Source organism: Podarcis liolepis (genome assembly GCF_965112155.1).
Source record: "Podarcis liolepis genome assembly, chromosome: Z".
NCBI classification, from domain to species: domain Eukaryota; kingdom Metazoa; phylum Chordata; class Lepidosauria; order Squamata; family Lacertidae; genus Podarcis; species Podarcis liolepis.
The window spans coordinates 38336185-38360666 of record NC_139570.1 but is presented as its reverse complement, the minus strand read 5'-3'; the positions used below and the strand labels follow the sequence as shown (position 1 = coordinate 38360666).

The 24482-nt window shown below is 45.8% G+C and overlaps 3 protein-coding genes across 7 annotated transcripts in view; 2 read left to right on the top strand and 1 right to left on the bottom strand.

Moving 5' to 3' along the window:
* The first annotated feature begins 1626 nt into the window (after positions 1-1626).
* Positions 1627-11217, top strand: STPG3 (sperm-tail PG-rich repeat containing 3). The gene is made up of 7 exons (XM_083485593.1): positions 1627-1812; positions 2615-2682; positions 3937-4080; positions 6022-6110; positions 7251-7362; positions 8586-8711; positions 11040-11217. Exons 1-7 carry the CDS (start codon positions 1667-1669, stop codon positions 11171-11173), a joined length of 819 nt encoding a protein of 272 aa, XP_083341719.1. The 5' UTR covers positions 1627-1666; the 3' UTR covers positions 11174-11217.
* Positions 11218-12055: 838 nt separating this feature from the next.
* Positions 12056-17464, bottom strand: RPL12 (ribosomal protein L12). The gene is made up of 7 exons (XM_083485604.1): positions 17324-17464; positions 16063-16136; positions 15036-15134; positions 13448-13529; positions 12800-12886; positions 12270-12382; positions 12056-12158 (listed from the first exon to the last, which is right to left on the bottom strand). The coding sequence occupies exons 1-7, from the start codon at positions 17358-17360 to the stop codon at positions 12153-12155; spliced, it is 498 nt and encodes a 165-aa protein (XP_083341730.1). The 5' UTR covers positions 17361-17464; the 3' UTR covers positions 12056-12152.
* A 153-nt stretch (positions 17465-17617) lies between these two features.
* Positions 17618-24482, top strand: part of LRSAM1 (leucine rich repeat and sterile alpha motif containing 1) — a 29705-nt gene continuing 22840 nt past the window's right edge. The window contains exons 1-5 of one of the 5 annotated variants that reach the window (XM_083485549.1): positions 17618-18004; positions 20417-20561; positions 21822-21878; positions 23297-23341; positions 24171-24248. In XM_083485549.1, coding sequence (XP_083341675.1) covers positions 20490-20561; positions 21822-21878; positions 23297-23341; positions 24171-24248 — 252 coding nt within the window. In that variant the 5' untranslated portion in view covers positions 17618-18004; positions 20417-20489. Of the gene's footprint in view, positions 18005-18106; positions 18384-20336; positions 20562-21821; positions 21879-23296; positions 23342-24170; positions 24249-24482 lie in introns of those variants that run through there. The other 4 variants (XM_083485547.1, XM_083485548.1, XM_083485546.1 and 1 more) reach the window with 4 other exon arrangements.

Here is a 24482-nt window from a genome sequence, read left to right as displayed (position 1 = left end):
ACAGAAGAAAGGAATAAAAAAGCAGAAAAAAGAAAAGGGTATAAAGGCCTTCCAGCTATCCATCTGTCAATTATAAACGTATACAATAGTTCATCAAAATAGTTGAATGTTTCCCCTCTGCTATAATTTTCTGGTCTTCGATCTGGGACTCTATACTTCATTCATTTATTTTAATGCAAGAAGTCCAAGGAATATTCTCTAGATAAGATTATAATAGTTTACAATAGCTCTCCTCCAGTTCAGCATCACAATGTTACCTTCAATATTAGATTCAATCTGCCTTCTTTATTTTCTCCAAGATTTCTTCACTGTGTTTATGTATTAGAGCATCAATCCATAGTTATTTGATTAGTATACAGTCCTTAATCCAAATCCAAGTCCAGGGCTCCCAGTCTCTTTTCATGTCAACCATACTTATCCGTCCTTATTTTTTTTATGAAAAATTCAAATTTCCACATTTTCTTTTTCCATTATTTTTCCAGAGTTTTGCAAGGAGCTTGAAATATTTTTCTTCCAAATTCAATCCAACTTGCACACAGATTCCTTTCTTTCTCAACACTCTATGTTCTAAGAACTCTGGGAGCTGTGGTTTATTAGAGTCCTGAGAGTTGTTAAGAGACCCCCTATTACCCTTACACAGCTACAATTTTCAGTAGTTAATACCATATTCTACTGAGATCCATTTTAAATTTTAGATTCTGTTATATTTTGTATATATTGTTACAAAAGTTGGCTGCCTGCCCCTCTCTCTGCCAAGCAGGTCCTTCCAAGAGGGGCTGGTACCCCACAGCAAAGCAGCCAGCCTTCAGCCATCCTGCCCAAGATGGATCTCAGCTGTTCTTCCTCCCAGCCACCCTTGCTCCCAGAGCAGTTACCCTGTCAACCTTCCAAACCCCCAGCCTCCGTTCACACCTCAGGGCAAGGGGGAAGGAGTTCTCTTATATTGTTAATGTCCCTCAATTGTTCTCTATATTTCCTTGATGGCAGTAGCTCAGCCATAGGAATTCCCATGCAGCTTGCATTCTCCCTTCATGTCCCAAATAATCAAAATCCTAGCAATTATTAATTTCTAGGGATTAGGTGTTTACCCACCCTTAAATCATTATCACCATGCAACAAAATGTTTTGTGACTGACTTTGTATATTTTGAATTAATAGAAAACCAATAAAGAGTGAATTAAAAAGCAATTTCTCAGAATGGTTCTCAGAGGGGGGTCTTCAATAAACTCTCAGCAGCCTTATGAAACTACAGTCCCCTGAATTCCTGGAGGGAAACATTTAATATGGTATCACAGTGTAAGATGTGAATGAGGCCTAAATTATAGTTTTGCCCCGTCCTCCTCCCTGCAATGGCAACACTGAACCTGAGGAGGAAACAGGCAGCCAGTGTTACCTCCTGGGCTGGTTTTAAGCAAGAAGGCAGGCAGGTGGCTGGGGGAAGACTGGGGTTAGTAGAACAGTGACCACCCACCCCCCATTAGCCCAAAAGAGCCAACCTCTGTTGATCATAGGTCTGCACCTAGCTGGACCGCCCCACCTCATCTATTCCCCACCCTTGGGGAAAAGAGACACCAGCATCAACCAGCACAGAACGCATGGAGCCATGGAATGAGAGAACCCACTGATGTCACACAACGTGCAGCAACCATTCTGCCAGAGGGGGAGCATGGGGCGAGTCAACATTGCCCAGCCGTGGAAAATGGAGTTCCAGCAGAAACACATCAAGTTCATGGCCCAGATGTACCTGGATACCAGCCAGAAAAGGAACACCAAATCTCAGTTGCTTTTAAAGAGGCACCACCATTTGCACCGGTAATGCAGGCAGAGAAGGCCTCAGGCTATCCCCTACTGCATGCCCCACAAGGCCAGATTCTCACCTAACCCCATTAAGTTAAAATGGGATGGATGAGTCTTGCTGGACCAGAACCAACAGTCCATCTAGTCCTGGTATGGGGAGCCTCAGGGCCAAGGGGCCACACACAGCCCCTGAGGCCTCTTTCTATGGCCCCCAAGACTCCCCACATGCCACAAATACCCTCCCCATACCCTCCCTCAATAGCCCTGCATCGCACCCACCTGCAGTGATTTTGCCTGGGTGGAATGTGTCCTTGAACTCTGATCATGCCTCTTGCCTGCCTGAATGGAGGATAGAGGGGGGTGCTTGTGCAGAAACTAGCCTCTTTTGCCTCTGCCCCATCCTGCAGCACAGTGGCCAACTGGATGCCTATGGGAATCCCACAAGCAGAACCTGAGTGCAAATAATATTGATGCATTCTTTCTATTTCAATTTGTTTTTACTGTGCTGCCATTCTTTTTTAAAAATGTTGTCAATAGCCTGGAGTGCTTCCCACAAGCATCTGGTTGGCCTCTGTGAGAACAAAGTGATGGATTAGATGGGCCTTTGGTCTGATCCATCTAGGCTTGTCTTACGTGCTTACATAAGGAGTGTCAGGAGTATAGGGAATAAATTTCAGTATAGCTAAATAAAATGGTGGGATCCAGCAAATGCCTGATTTCGCCCACTACTGGCACCAGTAGTGGCATTTACTTTTTCCTTCCATTTCCAGCTGCTGGGACAGCCTCTCCTCATTTGTTGCTTGTGTTTTGTTCTCAGGGGTCGCCTGAGCAGGGAATCTAGCTCAGCACCGTTCCTCCCAGAAATTCAGTTTGGAAAGCAGAGCAGTAAGTAGGAAGGAGGTCTGAGAGAGAGAAAAGAGCAATCCAAGGCTTTCTCCCCATTGGTTTGTGGGTGCCCAATAGGGAAACCAATAGTGCAGTCTCAATGTAATTCTGTAAGGTAGAATTGGCAACTAGAAGCCTTCGTCTGCCCCAGTAGCAAGAAGACCTGTCATTCCCATATTGGTCTCTACAGCCACAGCAGGCACAGTAACCTTTCAACAGTTCCACTTCATCCCTAAAGGCACACTTCTCCAGTCTCCTGAGACAGACAAATGCCAATAATCTGAACTAACAAAATCCACATTTTAGCTCACAACAACCTTGCAAGGTAGATTAGACTGAGAGACAGTAACTCACCAAAGATGAACCATTGCATTTCATGTCTGAGAAGATTTCTGAATGCAAGTCTACTCATTGCAAGTCTAGCCATTATGCCCAGAGGCAGAACTAACTGCCCCGGCACCCAGAGCGGCATGCACCCAGGGGGCGGAGCTAGCATCCCAGGGGAGCAGGGCGCATGTCCCAGGGGATCTGCTGACTGCCGCAAAGCTCGGGGGGGGGGGCTGCTGGACGCCTCAAGTATCCTGGGAGGGCGTCGCCCACGGCGAGGGTCGGGGAGGTGATGTCACCCAGGGCGGGCCACACCCTCCTTGCTCAGCCTCTGATTGTGCCACACTTTCTCTCAATTTAAGGGCCTCTCTGTCTTCCTTATTTTAGACACTTGCAATACCTATTGCATTGATGGGTAGACAAATCTGCAGAGCCCTGCAGCAGGACTGACAGAAGCAAGTACTGTATTTCTTGCATGGCATGGTCAGCTTAAAAGTAACCAGTAAAACCAGCAACAGATAACATGGTAGGGCAAACACCACATATTTCTCTTAGGTCACCACTAAAAAGGCCCTGTTTATAGAGCTGAGGGACCTTGATGGTAGGTAAAGCAAGCAGAGCCTCAGAAGCTGGCCTTATGGAGTACAAATATGTAACGCATGCATCATGGTCCAGGGCTGGGGAAACTGTGGCTCTCCAGATATGGTTGTTCTCCTGCTCCCAACAGTCCCAGTAAACATGGCCAAGGCTCATGGATTACAGAAGTTGTAGTCCAACAACATATGCAGGACCACAGATTTTGCATTCTTATGTTAAAAGCATAGGGGCAGGAGGACAGGCTCTTGGGGCAGGGGCAGCCAGGAAGCCTCCTTGCAGGGCATTCAGATCCCAACCTGCATCAGCTGAATGATCTGCTCTTTGCTCCAGGAGGTCGCATATCCCCAGAAGGTCGCTTGTCAATGGCAGTGAACACGGACAGCCCTGGGCCAGCAGCTTACTCGGCCTGCAGTGTGAACTTCCGGCAAACCAGTGCTCCATCCTACACCTTTGGGTTGAAGTCACCTTCTAAAGGTGCGAGTGAAGGGAAGGGATTAAGAGAGCATTCTTTCAGTTTCCAGCTATTCATGAATCAATATGGTTTGTGTTTAAGCCACTAGACCAGAGGTTTTCAACATTTTTGAGAGGCCATCTTAGATCTCCTCTGAGAAGAAAAGCACAAGCCTTTGTTTCCTCTTGGCTAGTTAGTCAGTTCAGGATTAGAAACTCTTCTGTCTGAGTTACGTACTTTCTACCACAAACAACTTCATTGTTTTTATCTACCAATATCGCTTGGTGTGTTGTTACAGATGAGGCTATTCATTTACAGCGTTGCATGAATTTGCAGAGCTTCCTAAGAAAAATTGCTTATTGGATGCAATTTCTCCAATGCAGAGGGTAGGGGAAATCCTAGGGCTAGGATGCTTGCAACTGAGACTTTGAGAAGGGAGGTAATTTTCTCGCTCTGGGTAGAGCCAATAGAAACTATCATATTGTTGTGCCTACATTTCCCAACCTGCCTTGAGGTCTAAAAAAGGGGGAAAGGCACTACAGTGGTACCTCGGGTTACATACGCTTCAGGTTACATACGCTTCAGGTTACATACACTCCACTAACCCAGAAATAGTACCTCGGGTTAAGAACTTTGCTTCAGGATGAGAACAGAAATTGTGCTCAGACAGCGCAGCGGCAGCAGGAGGCCCCATTAGCTAAAGTGGTGCTTCAGGTTAAGAACAGTTTCAGGTTAAGAACGGACCTCCGGAATGAATTAAGTACTTAGCCCGAGGTACCACTGTATCTTTTCTTAAAGGAGCAGCATTGTTATACCTTAGATTCACAAAATGCTTAGGGGTTGCGTCCCCCTGGGTCCCCCTAGAAAAAAAGCACTGCCTAAATAACTGACCCTTGTGGGGGCAGAACATGTGTGATTACAACACGTAAGGCCTACTTTCTGGATACTGTATATTCACAAGTCACACTTTCCCCCAAGAAGTGGGGAACCTGAGGGCCACATTTTCTAGCAGGCAACCTCCTGGGGGCCACAATGGCAAAGGATGTGACATAGACTTACTGTAACAAAAAACAAATGAATAGCTTATTCTAGCGGCATGTGGAAATGGAAAGGCCTGTTCAGCCCTGCTTTCTGTCACCTCACCCTGTTACATGAGTAGATTCAGAGTCATCCCACCCATGAGGCAAGATGAGGCAATCGCTTCAGGCGGCAGGATCCACAGGGGCAGCAGATGTGGCTACCAAGGAATGCATCATCCAACCCCACTTCTGCTGCCACTGCTGTCACTGACTGTGGCATGCTTCATAGAGATCTGCTGTCATCTTAGCAGCCCCACCCTCAAAAATGCCTCTACAGCAGCCTCTTGGTGAATAGATGGCACTGCTCTCCTCCCCCTTTCCTGCTGTAGCTCTTTAGAATTGTAGAGTTATAGAGTTACAATGGTCCCCCAGGGGTCATCTAGTCCAACCCCTTGCAACTCAGGAATCTCAACTAGATCATAGAGTGGTACCTCGGGTTACATACCTTCAGGTTACAGACTCCGCTAACCCAGAAATAGTACCTCAGGTTAAGAACTTTGCTTCAGGATGAGAACAGAAAGCGTGATCCAGCGGCGCGGCAGCAGAGGGAGGCCCCATTAGCTAAAGTGGTGCTTCAGGTTAAGAACAGTTTCAGGTTAAGAACGGACCACCAGAATGAACTACTTAAGTACTCCAGAACTAAGTACTTAACCCGAGGTACCACTGTACATGTTCCTGATGTAAGTCTTCACTCACCCCTTCATCCCAGGTTGGGGAGGGGGGATGGCATTTTGTGGTTTGCCTCAGCTGCCAAAGTGTCTTGGGCCGGCTCTATGTAGGCTGGGTCCCAAGTCTCTTGGGATGACGGTTGGGGGCCTGGTTCAAAGTTCAAGGCTCTGTAACAACACTGATGCTGCCTCAACCTTGTCTGTTCTGTTTCTCCAGAGGGTGGAGGGCGGCGTTCTTGGCAGAAGTCTTGGTTTTTGAGCAATAACCCGTTCATTAAGAAAGTGGATTTTAGCAACGAGACCAATGTAAGTGTAATGCATGGGGGTGTCCATTTGTGCTATGCCCCACCCAATTCATATAGTTCAGTGACAAGAGCACATGCTTCATTCATTAATTAAATGGAATATTTACAACCCTCCCTTTCAGAAAGTGCATCAAAGCAGTTGACAACATGCAAAACATAAATAAAATAACGGTATAAATAAATAACTCCATAAATATCCATAAAGTGTAATATAAAGAATCAAGAGATGCAGGTCCCGGGGTCAGTCTCCATGTTGCAAAGATCAAGTAGCAAGCTGTATACTGTATAAATGCTAGTGGTGGCCTTGTTGTATTTGGAAGCAGTCAGAAATTAAAGGCCCCATCTGCACTATGCATTTGAAGCACCTCATACAAGTAGGGTCTGAGCATAAGAGTGCACTCTCTTACTGCAATTTCCAGCAGCTAGTTTTCATACCCTCCAACATTTCTCCAAGGAAAATAGAGACATCCTAATTAATAGTATAATAGTAATACCCATGCGTCTGACTGGGTTGCCCCAGCCATTCTGGGCATATATAAAAACATAATGTAACGTTCAACATTAAATAACTTCCCTATACAGGGCTGATTTCAGATGTCTTATAAAGATTGTAAAGTTACATAGCACCTTGGCTTGGGGTGTCACATAACTCAGTTACATGACTGCCTCCAGCTGTGGAAGGCAGGGCAGAGCCATCATGATTAGTAACAATTGACAACCTTATCCTCTTTGAATTTGTCCATAGAATTCTTTTAAGCATCATTTCAAGCCACCAGGGCCAGTCCCTGGGGATAATGGGAGCATCTGTGGACCAAAGGTTGGGCAAGGCTGCTTTAGAACCACAGATTTGGAGTCCCATTAACACCATACATTTAAAGCACTAGAATATCATGGCTCCTCCAAAGGAATCCTGGGAACTGTGGTTCATTAAGGATGCTGAGAGTTGTTAGGAGGCCCCCTACTCCCTGTCAGAGTTACCACTCCCACCGTTCCCTGGGAAGGAGGATTGATGGTTAAAGCATTCTGGGAAATGTAGCTCTGTTGGGTCTCACTGGTCATATAGCCTTTATGCTCCTCCACCATGTGGGTCCCCCTCCCCAGGAAGGATCATGCAGCTCAGCTGTCCCTCTGTTATTTGCAGTGGCCCTCTCCTTTCCACTATGGCCAGCCCCTGGATGTCAAGCCAGCCAACCTGCCAAACAGCCCCCATTTCACCATGGGACAGAAGGGAGAGTTCACTCTTGTCAGCAAAAGTAAGAACATAATGGGTGCCTTAGGTTATCAAGAGGTATTTATTTCATAGAATTGTAGTGTTGGAAGAGATACAGGGGGTCATCTAGCCCAAATCCTTGCAATGTAATTTTTTATATTTTTTTTACAAATATGGGTCACAAAACTATGACCCTGAGATTATGAGTCTCATGTTCTACCAATGGAGCTATTATCCTTATCTGGGTCAAGGTGTGCCCCAGGACTCTATTCTCGCCCTTTATTGCCAGTCAGGAAGCTGAGCACTTGCTGAGTGCAAACTCCAGATTTTTACCAGAAATTTGCCTTCGGTAGGGTTCCTCCCTTTTTAGTGAGACATTGCCAGTAGCTAACACCTCTGCTCAAAGATTTGTTCCGAGGCCAAGTTATTTGGGACCAGTTACTTGCACATTGCCTTCTCTATATAAACCCATTTGACCGCTTCAATTTGCAGATCTGACACTGTTACAGCTGCCACCTATTTGTTCTGCACTTGCAAGAAAATAATTATTTTTTTGTTATGGGACCCAGTTTGGAACTCCTTGCCTATTGACACCAGGCAGGCACCTATGTTGTACTCTTTTCACCACCTGCTCAAAACATTATTGTTTAGGCCAGCCTGACCAGAAACATGGATGCTGACAAGATCTAATCTCTTACTGTTAATTTTAACTACAGAATTTTAAATTACGTACATGGTTTTAACTGTTTATTCCTCAATATTTTAAAACTGTTTTTGTAAGCTATTTAGCTGTTTTCCTACGTTCAAACAATACTGTTTTGTGGGGGGGGGGCTGCATTCCTGACCATGCATGTAGGCATGTAAACCTGCTCAACCCATTAGGCCCCTACCCCATTCTGTCCCCTTTTCCAGCCACTTCCAGGCTGCAGGGATGCACATTTATTTGAATGTGTGCAACAGTGGGGGGGGGGGTTGCCTGTATATAATTTTTGTTTCATAAATACATATTGTATCTACACTGCCCATTTAACTTGACCTCTTCACTTGGGTCCACTCAACACTACAAGGGGGTGGGCAAGAGCAGCATAAGTTGCTCCTGGCAGTAACAGTAAGGGGAGCTATGCTAAGCATATCCAAGAGGGTCTCTGTCGGGTTGCAGCTCTTCAAGTCAGTGCCTGGCAATGCCAACTTCTCCCCTCCCTCTCCATTAGTATCTGGCACCACAGATTGGGCCGGCTTCTCTCTCACCCCTTTTCTCTTCCCTAGATAATATGATGGATCCAGCACCCAATAAGTACAACACAGAAAGTGCATACAAGCATGTGATGTTTAGATCACCCTCTATCATCATCAGCCCTGCACGAAACACTATGCACAAATGGGCCAGGAAAGGTAAGGAATGGTAACAGGTTCCCTCCCACCACTCTTTTAACTACCATATTTTTCGTTCTGTAAGATGCACCAGACCATAAGACGCACCTAGTTTTTGGAGGACGAAAACAAGAAAAAAAAATTCCGAATCCCAGAAGCCAGAACAGCAAGAGGGATCGCTGCACAGAGATCCCTCTTGCTCTTCTGGCTTCTGGGATAGCCACACAGCCTCTTCAGGGCAGCGGGATAACGGCTCCCCCTGCCCTGAAGAGGCTGCACGTGGCTAAGCCAGAAGCTAGAACAGCGAGAGGAAGCACACCTACACTTGTACCTTGGAAGTCAAACAGCCTAGTTCTCGAACGTTTTGGCTCCTGAACAATGTTTTGGTTTTCGAACGTTCTTTTGGAAGCCAAACATCCAACGGGGCTTCCGCTGCTTCCAATTGGCTTCAGAAGCTTCCTGCAGTCAATAAGAAGCTGTGTTTTGGTTTTCGAGCATTTTGGAAGTTGAACAGACTTCCGGAACAGATTCCGTTTGACTTCCAAGGTATCACTGTATATAAAGGGGCAGAGATTGAATATTAATAAGAGTTAGCAGTACCCCTGACCATTGCTGCCATTATAACATTATGATGACACTCAGCTCTATCTGCTGATGGATGGCCACACCAACTCGGCCCCTGACACACTGACCAGATGCTTGGAGGCTGTGGGGGGTGGTTTCATGGGAGCCGATTGAAATTAAATCCTTCGAAGACAGAGGTCCCCTGGCTGGGTCGGGATGGCATGGGGATGAGGGACCAACTCCCTTCTCCCAATTAGTGCCAGTGCCTTCCATTAAGAGTTTGGGTGTAATCCTTGACGCCTCCCTTTCCATGGAGGCGCAAGTTACAGCAACAGCCAAGGCGACATTTTTCCACCTTCACCGCATCAAGCAGCTGGTCCTTTACCTTTCCCGCCCCGATCTGGCCACAGTGATCCATATGACAGTCACCTCCATGCTTTACTGTAATTCGCTCTACATGGGGCTGCCCTTGAAACTGTCCCAGAAACTCCAGCGGGTGCAGAATGCTGCGGCGAGGCTCCTCACGGGGTCCCTGCCATGGGAGCATATTCACGCAGTGCTTTACCAGTTGCACTGGCTCCTGGTGGAGTTAGGGTCAGGTTCAAGGTACTGGTTTTGACCTTTAAAGCCCTGTGGCTTGGGGCCCTCTTATTTATGGGACCACCTCTCCTGGCATGCCCCACAGAGGACCTTAAGGCCCATGAAGAACCATAGTTTAGAGGTCCCGGGCCCTAAGGAAGTCAGACTATCCTCCACCAGGGCCAGGGCCTTTTCAGTGATGGCTCCGACCTGCTGTCCCATGAGACTAGGGCCCTTCAGGATTTAACCTCCTTTTGCCGGGCCTGTAAGACATAGCTATTCCGCCTGGCCTTTAATTTGAATTCAGCCTGATCTTTTTATTTCCTTTCTCTTTCCTCTCCCTCCCCTTTTATGAAGATTACCAAGGAGGACTAATTCAGCCAGCTAGCCCTGGTGACTATCTAATGTTTATTGGATGGATTTCCTCCAAACTGATTTTTGAACTTTGAACTTTATTGTTATTCATGCTTCTATACTGTCTTTTATGCTGCTTCTATGTTTTATTACAATTAAGTTTTAAATTTGTTGTTAGCCACCCCGAGCCAGGTTTTCTGAACTGGGAAGGGCAGGGTATAAATAAAATTTTTTTAATTTATTGTAAGTGAAGCATCACCCAGCAGTTGGTTCACAGCGAAATATCTTTTTGTCCAGGCTTTCCCTAACCTAACCAGGATGGTTAAAAACTCTCTCTCTATATATATAAAATAGACAAATTCATGGAGGATAAGGCTATGTTCTCCTGAGAATCAGTGCTGCTCCTCTCAGATCCCACTTGCAGGTTCCCAGAGGCATCTGATCAGCCACCATGAGAACAGGATGCTGGACCAGACAGGGCTTTTTGGCCTGATCCAGTACTGCTGCTCTTATGACTTCTGCAAACTTTTAGATGGTGGTGTGATGTTCCTTTTTTCTTCCGACTCCCACCGGCCCCAGGCAGCATGACCAATGAGCAGGGATGATGGAAGTTGCAATCCAAAAGCACCAGCAGAAGTTTCCCCACCCATTCTAAAATGTTTAGCAAATAGACAGGCTAGGTGAAACCAGACTAACCTTTGCAAGGAGGTTACGTTTTTTATAGTTTAAAGCTTCAGTTGGTGCTGTTGCCATGCCTGCTTGTTGAGTCTGAGCCCCAAAACATTTATGTGTGCAGTTCTGGCCACCGCCATTCAGTTAGTTACCTTCTTCCACTTTCTTCCTTGGTTGCAGACACCACCCCTGGTCCCGGCACTTACAATGTGGAGAGAGGGCACATCGCTCGCCTACCTTGCTCCCCCAGCTTCTTCATCCAAGGTGTAAGGCGACCCAAGAAGCACGAGACAGGGCCATTTTCAACGCTGTGACACCCCCCCTACCAGGAGTGTGATTAAAAGCCTGATTGCCCTGACGCTGCATGCCCCATTTCTGCCCAGTGTTTAACATTCCAGGCAGCTCTTGAAACTTTCAATACAGGCTCAGACTTCTTAAAAGCACAAATCCTGTTATCTTAGCCATCTGGGTATCCACCTAACCTGAATTAATGGGAGGGGGAATAATGTACATAAATTAAAAAAGAAGCTGCATGGGTATACTAATTCAACAGCAAAGCAGAGAAATCTTATTTGTGGAGTTGAAGGACCAACACAATTTCATTCTTTTTTTTCTTTACAAAATCAGCTTCCTCAATCTCTGCTCCTGCAGTGTCCCACCCTAGCAACTCCTAGTGGGGTGATGGGACTCTGTAAAGTCTGATCAGAATATATACCATTCAACTTAAGCTGCAGAGTTTTATAACTTGGAAGGCTCCACAACTTAAGTTGAAGTTCAACAGTGAGACTATTGATGCCACCGTGATGTTGTGGGGCTGTTTCTTTTCCCCATTCCTGTCTTAAGACCTTCTAACAACAGTGCTTCACCGCGCAGAAATGACACTGTCCAAAAAGTAAAAACAAATTAATTTTATGGCTGAGTGGGGACATCAGCCCTAATTTCCAGGGTCCAGATCCAAAACTCCATAATCACCCATGGTGTTAAAGCAACCTGTGGTCCTATAAATGGCAAGGAAATCATGTTGATGTAACTATTTTTTACAGGCTTACTCATCTGGTGTACATTTTTATTTTTAAAGTGCAGAGTATAAACACAAGCCTGCTCACACTCTAGGTGAAGAAACCCAGCAAGAACAGCAGCAGAACCTCTAACACGAGAAATACTCTTGATAGAAGTACACATCAGAATGAGAGCCATTATCACCACAAGTGTGAAATTGCATTTATTACCAATATTCACCATACATCATACAGAACTTGCTTAAGTTGCATCATGTCCATTCAGGTAGCAGCCTTAGCTCTGTAGGGAAGGAAATAAGTTTGGAATTAGAAATAGATAATTCAATTTGGTACCAAGGTAAGGAGGAAAAAAAACATATGCAGCCTGTTTCATGGGAAGGCAGGCACTTACTGGAGGACATTCAACTGCACCACTATTGATGTCATCGATTACATCGTGAGGGTGTCGCCCATCGATATTGCAGCCAACAGACTGGGCTGTTCCCAAGATCTCCTTAATGGTTCCTGTAGATGGGACAGGAAAGTACATTATGTCATGATGGCTGCTGCGCTCATGACCTTTCTGCCAGATGGTCAGCAAAGCATAGCTTCATCCAGATTAGACTCCCTGAATGGAGTCACTCCAGCTCCAACTTTACGGAAGGTATGGGAAGTGAATATGGGTAGACATTGCTGTTGGGACTACAACTCCCAGAATCCCTGATGAAGGGCCATGCTGGCTGGGGATGATGGCAGTAACTTGAGTCTCACAGGACATTCAAAGAAATCAAGCAAAACTTGGGGGGCTGTAATAGTGAGGTACAAGGGGGCCTGAGAGCCAAATAAATAAAAGGCAGCTTCATTTGCTTCAGCATTTGTTACATGGAACTCATGAGCTTGTCATACATCCAGACCCTCCGCCCTAACCTTCCCTGCTTTTACCTGAGAGTTCCCGGGCCAAGGATCGGTGCCGCATCTGCCGGGCGATGTTCACAATCTCCTCAAAGCTGACATTGCCGCTGTGCTTAACTGTAAACAAAGAGAGAACTCACATTACTCAGGCTTTGGGAGCAGACCACCAAAGGCCAAACACAGAGAGCCTCATCAGCCAGTCCTCTTAAAAAATAAAAGGGACTGTGGCAGTGTTGTTCTTGCTCTGTTCCCATTCTTCGGCACAGAGTTACCCATGGAGAGAAATAACCCTGTTTCCTTGAATGGGGGTTTCCTCTTAGCTCACCACTGGAATGTACAAGCCACAGATGAAATCAGGCAGGCACAGTGGCGGGTGGCTGTTGCAGACAGAACTACAGCATCACACTGATCCATATTATATTTCAACTGTTTTGGCGCTGTAGCTTTCCAAATTTCCCATCTACCCTCATACAAACCAGATTTTTTATGAGCATGATTGAGGACACTAGTACAGTTCCTTGAAAGAACCTCCTGATTCTTAGAGCTAGCTGGGAATTTTAATTTTTTTAATCACTCTACCCTAAATCTTTGCAAAACAAACCATGGTTCTACTTCCATCTTTATAACTGCCCAGCTGCAATTCACCACCTAAGCAAACCACCACCACCGGACACTCACTGTTTTTCTGCTTTTTGCGGTCACGGGGAGGCTCCTTCAGAGCTTTGATGATCAAGGCAGAGGCTGATGGGACCACCTCGATCTAGAAAGCAAAACAGTCCAGATTGAGACTTGTGTGAGGCAGGGGTGGGAAGGAGGAGCAATACACTGACTACAGAAAACCTGGCATGGAAAGAAAAATCCCACCCTCCACCACAGCTCCTCCCAACTCCCAGGGCTGCATCTAACAAAGTTGTCTCATTCACATAGGGACTTCTGCTTGTGCAACAGAACACCCTCCTTCTTTCTGCCTCCTGAGCACCTATTCAATCTGTTCAGGGGCCCATGAGGAGCAGACATTCTGTTGCAAAAGCAGAATACCTTGTGCTCGTAGAACGCTGGATGACAAAGCATTATTTCACATATACATTCCTAAAACTTTTTAATATGAATTTAACTTATCATGAAACAAAACTATCCTCTTCTGTAAGGTTTGTGTCCCCAGTTTTTCGGCACAGGACTCTCCATGGGTCAGATAGAAGAGTTCTGCTTCCTAAGCTGGGGTTTGTTATTAGCTCACCACTGGAACATGCCAGTCACTGTTGCACGAAAGGCATGGTGGCGGGTGGCTGTCAGGAAAGCCCAGGGCCCCCCAGGGTCTTAGCTCTAATCCAGGGTTTATCACGTTTCAGAGCTGATTCAAGGTACACATCTGTATAGCAAGGGACGAACACGACTGGCCTACCTCACAAGGCTGTTACAAAAAGTGATGCCAATGCTAAAAAAAAGGCAGCATGCATAAATGCCAAATATTGCTAGGCGCTAACTAAGGGGAAATGTTATTTGGGGACCAATAGTCAAGTTCAAAAGTTTCTCTAGCCAAAGGCCATAACAAACTTATAGCATTAATAAAATAATATTGATCATAGATCTGTAAAGTAAGCCAACATCCATGATGAGAAGATAGCAGAGACACCAACAAGCTTAAATCTAGCTTGATTTCAGATTAAATGTCAAAAACCCAGAAAACAAAACCTTATAGCAATTTTATCTAAAATCTTTTAATTGACACTTATTCAAGTCAATGAGCGCAGTTGAGGAAAATAATAATAGTCTAAATCAGGGACGTCCAACTCCCAAAAGACTGTGATCTACTCCCAGAAAATGGTTGGACATCTCTTGGTTGGACAAGCTGCTTTCCAGAGCTTGCAATCACCCAATTCCACATAGCACAAGTAAACAATCAATCGGCATGGTATCAATTATTTTAATATACTTTAACATAGAATAGCGGTTGACATTCCTGATATCATGAACTACAACTCCCATAAATCCTGATCACTGGTCCTGCTAGCTAGGAATGATGGGAACTGTAGTTCAACATCTGGATACGTTGCAACTGCCTAATGACCAGGACCGTGTTTTTAAGGTCTGGATCCAAAGACCTCCCACACAGCAAGCTGCATGGCACTCATTTTATCGACCTCGGAAGGATGAAAGGCTGAGTCAACCTTGCCAGGATCATGGCTCTGTGGCACTAGCACAGAAAGGCATTTTCAAATGCCAGTGCTTTTGGCCACAGACCCGTCCTTTGTGGCGTTGTCTGTACCTGAGCTTGCCTGTTCTGGATGGTCAGCTTAACCGTGATCCTCAGGCCCTTCCAGTCGCCGGTAGCCTTGGCAATGTCATCACCCACCTTTTTGGGAGACTAAAAGAAAAAACAACAACAGGTATAACCAATGGGATACTTAAGTCCTGTCCCCCCAAACCTCCCCTCTAATCCAGCAACTGACCACAGATTTGGGTGCTTCACTAACTACATTCTGCCTCCTTAAGTCTCAAGCCTTGCAGCAGCACCCAAGCAACTCATGTGGGAAACCTGCACTCCAGACATACAATGCTTGTCTTGCAAACAAGCTTTAAGGTTTCTATTTGTTATTATTTATTAACTAATTAAATTTCTATGCTATCCCAACGATCATAGGGTGGTGTATAATATAAACAAAATATCTATCTAGTCCACAAGATATTGTCTGAGCCTCATCTGGTGATACATTGCATTGAGAAACTGCAGGGGAAACAAATTCTGAAGAGCTTCCTTGCCTACTGTGTCCTAAAGGGGTGACCAAAACCAGCAAATGGGTAATTTAAAAGCCTGCAGGTATGTATAGTTATACTTCAAGTATTTCCACCGCCCAAATCAAGTTGCATAGAAACAGAAATTAAGAAACTGCTGGGCAAGAAGAATTTAACTTACCAGTGTACCACAACTTCATTTAAACAATCCAAACAATTTACAGCAGAGGCATTGCAGAAAATGTGCAGCTGGCTTAGTTGCCTGCCTAAGCCAACTGGCACCGAAAAGTTTTCTGCACGTGTTTAAACTTGAAAAAAGGTACCCTGCTGAATCTCTATGGGAAGAGCCTTCCATAGGAAATGGGCCAATAGTGTTACTTTGCCTTCAGAATTTGAATTGTCACCACTTGCATTCAGCAGCAGAACTGGACAAAGTTTTCATCACAAGGCTTTGGGTTCTGAACAGAGGTCTGGATAGCTGCACCTGGCCCCTGCGCATGTGGCTCTCTATTCCCACTCTACCCATTAGCATTTCTGTGGTTGAATAAGAACTGACTTACCAAACCCAGAGGCCCAATTTTTGGAGCCAGAGCTGAAGTGGCACCAACTTCACCCCCAGTACATCTTAAGAAAACTGTAAGAAGGGAGGGGGGGAGAGAGAGAAAACCAGCACTTTAAATATAATTATAAGCCACTGTCGTATCATGGCAAAACACCAATACAAAAATTCATACAGGGGATAAACTGCTGGAAAAATGGTAAGAGCTTCAGCCTAAAGCAAGGTCTCACTTCCCTTTAGCTGAGATTCCTGCACTGAAGAGGGTTGGACTAGATGACCCTTGGTGTTCTTCCAACTCTATAATTCTATGATTCTAAGAACCATGTTCAAATTTCAGCTAAGCCACAAAACTGGGTGACTTTCAGTCTGACATTCACTTGTCTTCCAGCACAGCCTATTTACACAGGGCTGTTCTGAAGACAAAAATAATGCATGCACGTAAAAAGAACCATATCAATATGCTGCTTCAGGGCCTTTGTAGAAAGGTTAAAAATGAAGCAAATCCTGTTGGCTGGACTAGATAGGGCTAGTATTATGTTCTTAATATATCAAAAGAGCTGAATAACTTAGAGAATTTCAATCAAGACTATGAATCCTACCACTCCCGAACGATTTAGCACTCTTTGATTTTCATGTAAGTGTTGTTAATGCACTTAACACAGAAAGTGAGAATATTCAGTCGTTGGTGTTCCAGAGTTATAATAATCAGGTCACAGTGCGGTTTGCCAGTCTGAGTACATAAATACTCTTGGATGTGGTGCAAGGTATCTAATTTTCAAAGATTGGAAACTATAAACATAGTACAGAAAATAAACGCAGAGCTTGTCCACTGTCATGTACAGGTACCAATACAAATGCATACAAGAATAGATAAAATAAAACAAAAATACAACAGGGAGGAAAACCTAAAAACCGAGAATGCAATACACTTATCATTTATAATGTATTTTGTATGTGTTATATCTATCTATCTATCTATCTATTTAAAGTACCGGTGGCATTTGAATGAGATGAAAGAACACCGGTCTAGGTAATTTTAAAAATATGCCACTAACTTAAAAAGGGGCATGGAAGGTTCTGTGGAGAAGCATAGCAAATAAAGGCTAAAAAGCAAGCTGAACACGTCATTTACACGTGCCAATCGGCCCCCCGCCCCCACCGAGATGTAGACGTTACCACTCCATAGGCCAGCCCAGGCGAGTTGATCGGGCTCCAACCCCAAATAAGCGGTCCTCCAAAACGCTTCGAGCCGAAAGACTTACCGACTTTGATCTCGTTGGGGTCGAACTTGGGCGGCATGACTGCGAATTGGATGCCAAGCTAAGCTCCAAGGAGGATGGCGTCGGATTCAGGAGAGCGACCAACTCTTCCTCGCCCGTAAGATCGAAGTGGCAAAAGGACCGATTGCGTGCGATCCCGCGGGATATAATATCTAAGATCTCGCGAGATTACACTCACCCGTCCTCTGAGGCTTTAAAGGGTGAGTCAAAGGAAGTCATCTTAGGTTTGGCCAGGAGGGACGGACCAAACTTCCGGTCCTTTACTGGAAAACTACCGTGTTCTCTTCCAATTCATAGTACGTAGTGCTTCTCTACACTTTAGTATCTCTACGTTGCGTTGCTACGTATTTGCCCACCAACCCTCCCGCCGTCCAATAAGCACCGTTGCTCTTCCAGCCACAACCTCGCGAGATTCAAAACTCCCTGCCGCCATGTCCACTATGGGCATTCACTGTGGAGGAGCGAGGCTACGGTCTCCATTTTAGATGTGGGCGAGAGACCAAAGTCTGTAGGCACAAGAGATCGTTCTCAGGTGTAGCCTCTGTGTAACAGACCGCGAATATTTCCTGAGCCGGTTCGATGTTTGTTTCTTCGTTTACGGAAGAGAAGTGGGCAGTGAGAAAGACAAAGAGTTTGGCGGTGGTGAGGGAACGGTATGAGCCGGTGAGCACAGGGCGCGGGAGGGGACATTGTCGAGGTGGGCGTGGCTAAGGCGTGCCTGGAGGCGGGGCTACTCCTCAGCATTCCCCCTCCCTGCCGCACTTCTGGGTGTGGCCAAGGGAGCTGCTGTTTCTCTCCCCCACCCTACCCCCGCCGTGTTGCAATGATTGCCTGAGAGCAGGCAAGGCTGCCATTGGGGCTCATTCTCCACACCCCCTAGCATGACAGGCTTGGCAAAGCCGCACCTGTTGAACTTCTGCCTACCCGTCGAGCCCTCCAGGGCCTCTTGAGTGACAAGCGCAGCCCTGGGCAGTGGGCATGTTTACTTAGAAGTAAACCCCACAGTACACCCTCGTCTCCCCCCCATGGGGATTTCTCCCAGGTAAGTTACTAGTCCTCATGACCCTGTTTTTCACCCGCTGCCTCTGATTGCCCGTTGCTGGGGAAACCAGAAGCGCGGGGAGGGTTGTTGCGTTCGGGTCCTGCTTCCTACTGGGGCTTCCTTTCGTGCTTCCTACTGTGGCTTCTGGCCAGCCTTGGACCAGACCCTGCAGGGCTCACCTTATGTTCTTCAATGAACAGCCCAAGCTCTGCATGCGGCCCAAGGCGGGGGCTCCCTAGGAAACAGAAGCGCGAGTCCTTGTAGGGCATGGGGTGGTGGCAGTGGATCTGACGAAATTTGGTTTGAACCCACAGGATAGAAACCCAGCTTCTATCCCATTTAAATCCATAACTTAACAACTGTCCATCTCATTTAGACACCTGTTTGGATGTATGGACTGTGTACATTAATCTTTGATGGTTTAATCAGAATTGAGGGGATATTCTTCATGTAAATACAAGCTAGGAAGATTTTATCTTTCTTCCTCTTCTGATATGTTTGCAATCTTCTATTAAAAGCGAAAGCTGCATAAACAAAGTGTTCAAGGGCACAGTTCTCGTGGAGATTTTGGGGAGTCAGGAAAGATTGCTGCGCCAGTTTAGACCATATTGGGGAACACTTACGATGTGATGCTCTTCCACTGAAAAAACCCAAAGCTGAATACAGTATATTCTTTAACAAATAGTCTAGTAGAAACGTTCTGGCAGGTTCCCTACATTCAGGGATCGGAATGGAGAAAGTCAGGACCTTCCTGCAGTTTGAAGTAGCGTAGTGCTGCCTGCTTCATGATAGATGGAGATAGGTCAGGTCCAGCATTGCCTATCACTGCTGGGAATCACTTGGTTAAATGCCTGTCTGCTGATAGCACTCAGGATTGTGGCTCATATTTTTCTCTGGGGAGCAGGGGTGTGTGTTTTGCCCGTGAGTCCTGGAAGACCTGCTCCCTGCTTTGCAGGGCTTTTTCCACTTGGACTGAGAGGATGGGGCCCTGACTGACTCCAGCTACAGAAGAACTGACACTTGGGCTGGGGTGTTGTTTAGGATTTTTTGTTGCTGTTATTTATATTAATTTTAAATATATCTATTTTAGGTCTTATGATGATTTTTGTGGAAGGGGTTCAGTTTGGTTGTGTACTATCTGACACCCTGGAGAGTCAGTCAGTGTAGACAATAATGAGACTGAGGAATCAAAGTGACTCAGCATAAGGCAGCTCACTATGTTATTATGGGAGATTTTCCTGTCAGTACACACCCATGCTATGAAAAGCTGCCCCTGTTGAATTTCTGACTTTCAGACAGGTGTTAAAGGCACTAGTTTAACTCTCACGCTTTGGACTCTGCACCTCAACCCCATGCTCAGTGCCCCGGGCAATGAGCTACCTGATGAATTTTCTAGACCCACTACATTGCCAGGCTGTTGATAAAACAATGGCAGTTCAGCATTGCCACTATCTCCTTTCCTGCATGTGAGAATGTGTGTGGAAGCTGACACACACAGCAGGAGTTAGTTGCCTTTATTGTACTGGGAGTGGGAGGATTACAGGAACATTTTGGTCCAGTGGCTATCGGTGGCTGACCCCTTTCTTATACAAATGTCCCAGCTTGTGTAACTGAGGTGCCACGACAGGGCAGGGAATGTAAAACCTCGGGTTCAGAGGCCAAATACTGCCCTCTAGGTGTCCGTATGGCCCTCTGCACTCATCCCAGGCCACACACCCCTTAAGCCAGGCCTCTCTGCACCACCACAACCCCCTGGCCAATTTTATGTGACGGAGGTTCGCCCGTGGTATCTGTTTGGCTACACCCCACCACTGCAGCCCCTGAAAGGTTCCTCACAAGGGAATGTAGCCCTTGAGCCAAAAAAGGCTTCTCCACCCCTGAACTACAGAAGGGTTATGGAAAATAAAATTCATAAATTTATTCTCTCCCCCCACCCGCCCCCAACTTCTCCAGAGGGCGGCACCTTGAGCAGAACTCGTCCGACATGAGCAGCTTCTTCTCAGGCTGACAGAGATGTAATTCCTGTTGCTCAGGTTGTGGTTGCCTTCCTGCCTTTCATTTCCTTTTTCCATCTCTGAATTGGGATAAAGGGAAGACAAGAGGAAGATGCCGCTATTCTTCCGTAAAAGGAAACCCAGCGATGAAGCCCGCAAGCGCCTTGAGTACCAAATGTGCCTGGTAAGTCGGCCAGAGCTAGGTGGGCCAGCTGCTGGGACTCTTCAGGCTAGCGGGGGCTCCACTAAGGTTCTGAGGAATCTTCTGGAACCATGAAAGAATATCATCACCTGGTCTTTTCTGGCCCTTGTTACAGATGAATCCTAAGCAGGCTGGATGGATGTAGCAGATCCACAGTATAAAAGCCCTTCCGCCATGTGATAATTTGTTTCATAAAACTGTGCCAACTCTGGGATGATGCAGCTGGGGGGGGGTTAGGGGGTCAGGTCCTAGACCCTCAGGGGTGCCTCCTCCGCCCACCCACCCACCCAGAAAAACATGTCCCTTATTGGTGGAAAACTCTGCAGAAGAGTCTTTCCACCAGGAGTGGGGAACCAAACCAGCAGAGTTCCCAACAAGGATCAGGTGAGAGGCAATGTTAGAGCACTCCAAGATCAGATTGGCTTGTGCAGAAGCTTGGCTAGCAGGCAGGGCACCGAGCTGGTATATAGACATTCTTAGTAGCTCTTCCAGTCCTGCGCTGGTTTTTGAGCTGGAGTTGGTGTAAGCACACCCCAACCTCAGCCGAATCCTATCATCTCCCTCCTGTTCCAGGGGTCTGCTTGAGAAGATGGTTTTACATCCCAAGGAGACCTTGCCTGTAGTTGGGCACTTCTCCAGATGGACTGGGATGGACCTGGTGTTTAAGGCTTTCCCTTGGGCTTAGGACATGTCCAACCTCAATGCCAGAGGCCAAACTCGCCCCTGGTGCTGGTCATCTGTCCTAGGCCTCATCACTCCTCACCCCCAGATGGAGTGTGACCCAGGGCTTGGTGTAAGGCTAGAGCCTCCTGGTCCTTCTCTGATGAGGAGTCACACTGTCGAGGCATGACACCCACCTCTGATTGGGACTCATCCTGTTGGGACACCACATCTGTATTGCCTGCAGCAACTGATTGTGGCTCTCTAGGGTTTTCAGAGAAGGGGTGCTCCCAACCCAACCTGGGGATGCCAGGGATTGAACCTGGGACCTTCTGCATACCGAAGAAATGCTGTGCCACCAAGCTACAGCCCTTCCCCAAAGTATTTGGCAGGGCTTGGAGCACACCTCTGACAACTGGAGACTTGTAAGCAACATGGGTGCAGTGGGGCTTACTCACGCGCCCCTCCCTAAATATACATATATATTACTTTGATTACATTCAGTGAGCAATTGAGATAAGGCCGGCAACCATCTGATTTCTCATTTTTGCAAATGCAGCTCACCTGTCTGTCTCTCAACAGGCAAAGGAAGCCGGAGCTGATGATATACTTGACATATCCAAATGTGAACTCTTAGAGGTACGTTTCCGGTGATGCTGACTCCCAAATTCCACAGTCGCTATGCATTTCATGTATAAGTGCTTTATTTGCAGTGATGGTTAAGGATCAAAAGCTCTGCTGGTTTCACCTCTGGGCATTGCTTTGGAACTAAAAAAAACCCCATTCTTTGGGCATTATATTTGGGTTGTGGTGTCACATTCTGAAGAGTGATACCTTTTATTATCATCCTTCAGCAGAAGATGTTATGCAGGAGTGGGTTCCTCTTTCCATCTGTTTCAGAGGCAGAAATGTGTAAATAACTGCACTTGACACCCATCACCATAGAATCTGTGTTGTATCTTGACATCAAGGACTAGGAGCATCAACCCTCCTGATGTTGTTGGACTCCAATGCCCATCAGCCCCAGTCAGTGTGGCCAATGGTGAGGAATGATGGAAGTTGTAGTCCAACAGTTATCTGGAGGGCTGCAGGGTCTCTGTCCCTGGGTGGATCTTCTTGTCATTCTTATCACCAGGAGGTCTGTTCTGCACAGTACAGGAACAGGGCCTTTTGGAATACCCTCCCTTTAAATATCAGACTAGCGCTGCCTCTGTTGTCTGTTCTGTGCCTGTGATGACCTTCCAGCCTTCTAAAGCAGAGATCTTTCCCCATCTGCATCTGCATTTCAATTGCTTTTATGTAGTTTAATGGTTATAGTGCTTCTTGTTTGCCACCCTGGGCTCCTTTGGGCAGAAAGTGGGGGCCTATAAATCTGATAAATAATGGTAATATGCCCCAAGACAAAATGACCCTTGCATAAAGTATCTCTTTTGTATTTTTTTATTTTTTTTGAAAATAATATTTATTACTTTTCCAACAATTTAAACACAACACTACAAAAAAGGACAATACAATACAAAAACACTACATAACATTGACACATTAAACTAACATAGCCAAACAAAAACAGTTTAAAACACATCAAACAATTTCAGTATCTTATCTTTCATTCACTTATTTCCACGACCTCCTCACACCTCCCTTTTTGTATTCCACTTCTATTAGTTGTTTCAGCAATTCCTTTCCATCTTCCTCTGTTTTCTATCCTATAATTATCTTAACACATTCTAACCTTATTTTTCCTTTAATATTCTATTAATCTATTTATACTTAATTCCTTATAACATTTCTACTAAAGCCATATAACTTCATTCCAACATTCTTCTAGCATTCATTAATTTTGCAGTATTTCTGTAAATAGTCTTTAAACTTTTTCCATTCTTCTTCCACCGACTCTTCTCCCTGGTCTTGGATTCTGCCAGTCATTTCCGCCAGTTCCATATAGTCCATCAACTTCATCTGCCATTCTTCTTTTGTATTTTTTTCTGATCACCCCTCTCTATCACAATAACATTTTATCTGACCAGCATTTGGTTTTGTCCTATGCCTGCTTTTAGATTCCGTATGGAGCCTTGGCAACCTGTAAAGTCTTGCAGAAGAAGGTAAGGGACATGTTTCAATGTGTTAGTACAGGCTTTGTCCACTGGGCAAAAGCCCTCCAGACATTGTTTCCCTGCAGTTCTCATCAGCCCCAGCCAGCATGGCAGTGCTGGCCATGACTGCTGGGAGTTGTAGTCCAAAATGGCTCTGCTGACTGGGGCTGATGGGAGTTGTAGGCCAAAATACCCAGAGAGCATTAGGTTGACAAAGCCCATGTTGACACACAGGCCAATATCATAAAATTAGGTGGTGGCTTCTCTATGCATCAGACTCTTCCTGTGTCCTCCCCTGCTAAACAATTTATGAGGCTGGAGAACCCTCTTGTCCACACAGAGCAAGAAATGGCTGGTGGCCTCAAACAATAGTCAAAGTCTCATATGTCCATAGGCAGAAATGGGACCCTTTGAGTCTTGGCCAATGTGCTTTTGAATGTGTAGTGATTCCCTCTCCCTGTTGTGTTTTAACTTTCCTCAAACACCCTGGAGGGTTTTTTCTGGGAGCAAAAGCAGTCCAAGCCTATACAGTGTCTTGCTGGCAAGGTCCATTTCTTCATTGCCTCCCGCTCCAGATCACTTGTTGCACTGGTTTCCCAAATCATAGTGGCAGTAAACCATGATTTATATGGGTGCACTGAAACTGCAGGCACTTCACTCCCTCTGCCCCTCTGTCTCCACTCCCAGGAAACAAGTCTGGGTTAGCACTACCTCTGAACCCAGGTTCACCATTTATTTCTCTCCAAGCAAACCACAAGTGAGTTAGCCAAGAACAAAGCTTGATTATGGCTCCGAGCATCACTCTGATAATATCCTCTCTGCTTCTTTCATTGCCTAGGTGCTGATTGCTCACACCAATTGCTTGACATCTCTGACCCCTAAATCCTGTAGCATCCTGAATCTCCTAACTGTGAAGGTAACTTGAAACTCTTTTTTTTTTTTTTTTTGGCAAATGACTCAAGAGGTAGGAATGAATCATTGAGTGGAAGCTTCTGGACCTGATAGTGAAGAAGGCACAGAACCACTGTGTGTGTGTTGACAGAAGGGGGGCTCTTGAAACCAGGTCCCATTCCTATGTGATTTTGTTCCATGTCTTGTTTAAATATACGAGAGACCACAGAGAGAGAAGGGGAAGGTGTCAGAGATACAC

What these genes read in the sequence shown, in the direction of transcription:
- STPG3 (XM_083485593.1), top strand. Translation starts at nt 1,667, where the DNA reads ATGGGGCGAGTCAACATTGCCCAGCCGTGGAAAATGGAGTTCCAGCAG. An exon ending in TCAGTTTGGAAAGCAGAGCA is followed by an intron (nt 2,683 to 3,936) that starts GTAAGTAGGAAG and finishes TCTTTGCTCCAG; the next exon opens with GAGGTCGCATATCCCCAGAA. An exon ending in ATTTTAGCAACGAGACCAAT is followed by an intron (nt 6,111 to 7,250) that starts GTAAGTGTAATG and finishes TGTTATTTGCAG; the next exon opens with TGGCCCTCTCCTTTCCACTA.
- RPL12 (XM_083485604.1), bottom strand. Translation starts at nt 17,360, where the DNA reads ATGCCGCCCAAGTTCGACCCCAACGAGATCAAAGTCG. An exon ending in CCGCAAAAAGCAGAAAAACA is followed by an intron (nt 12,887 to 13,447) that starts GTGAGTGTCCGG and finishes CTTTGTTTACAG; the next exon opens with TTAAGCACAGCGGCAATGTC. An exon ending in CTTGGCCCGGGAACTCTCAG is followed by an intron (nt 12,383 to 12,799) that starts GTAAAAGCAGGG and finishes TCCCATCTACAG; the next exon opens with GAACCATTAAGGAGATCTTG.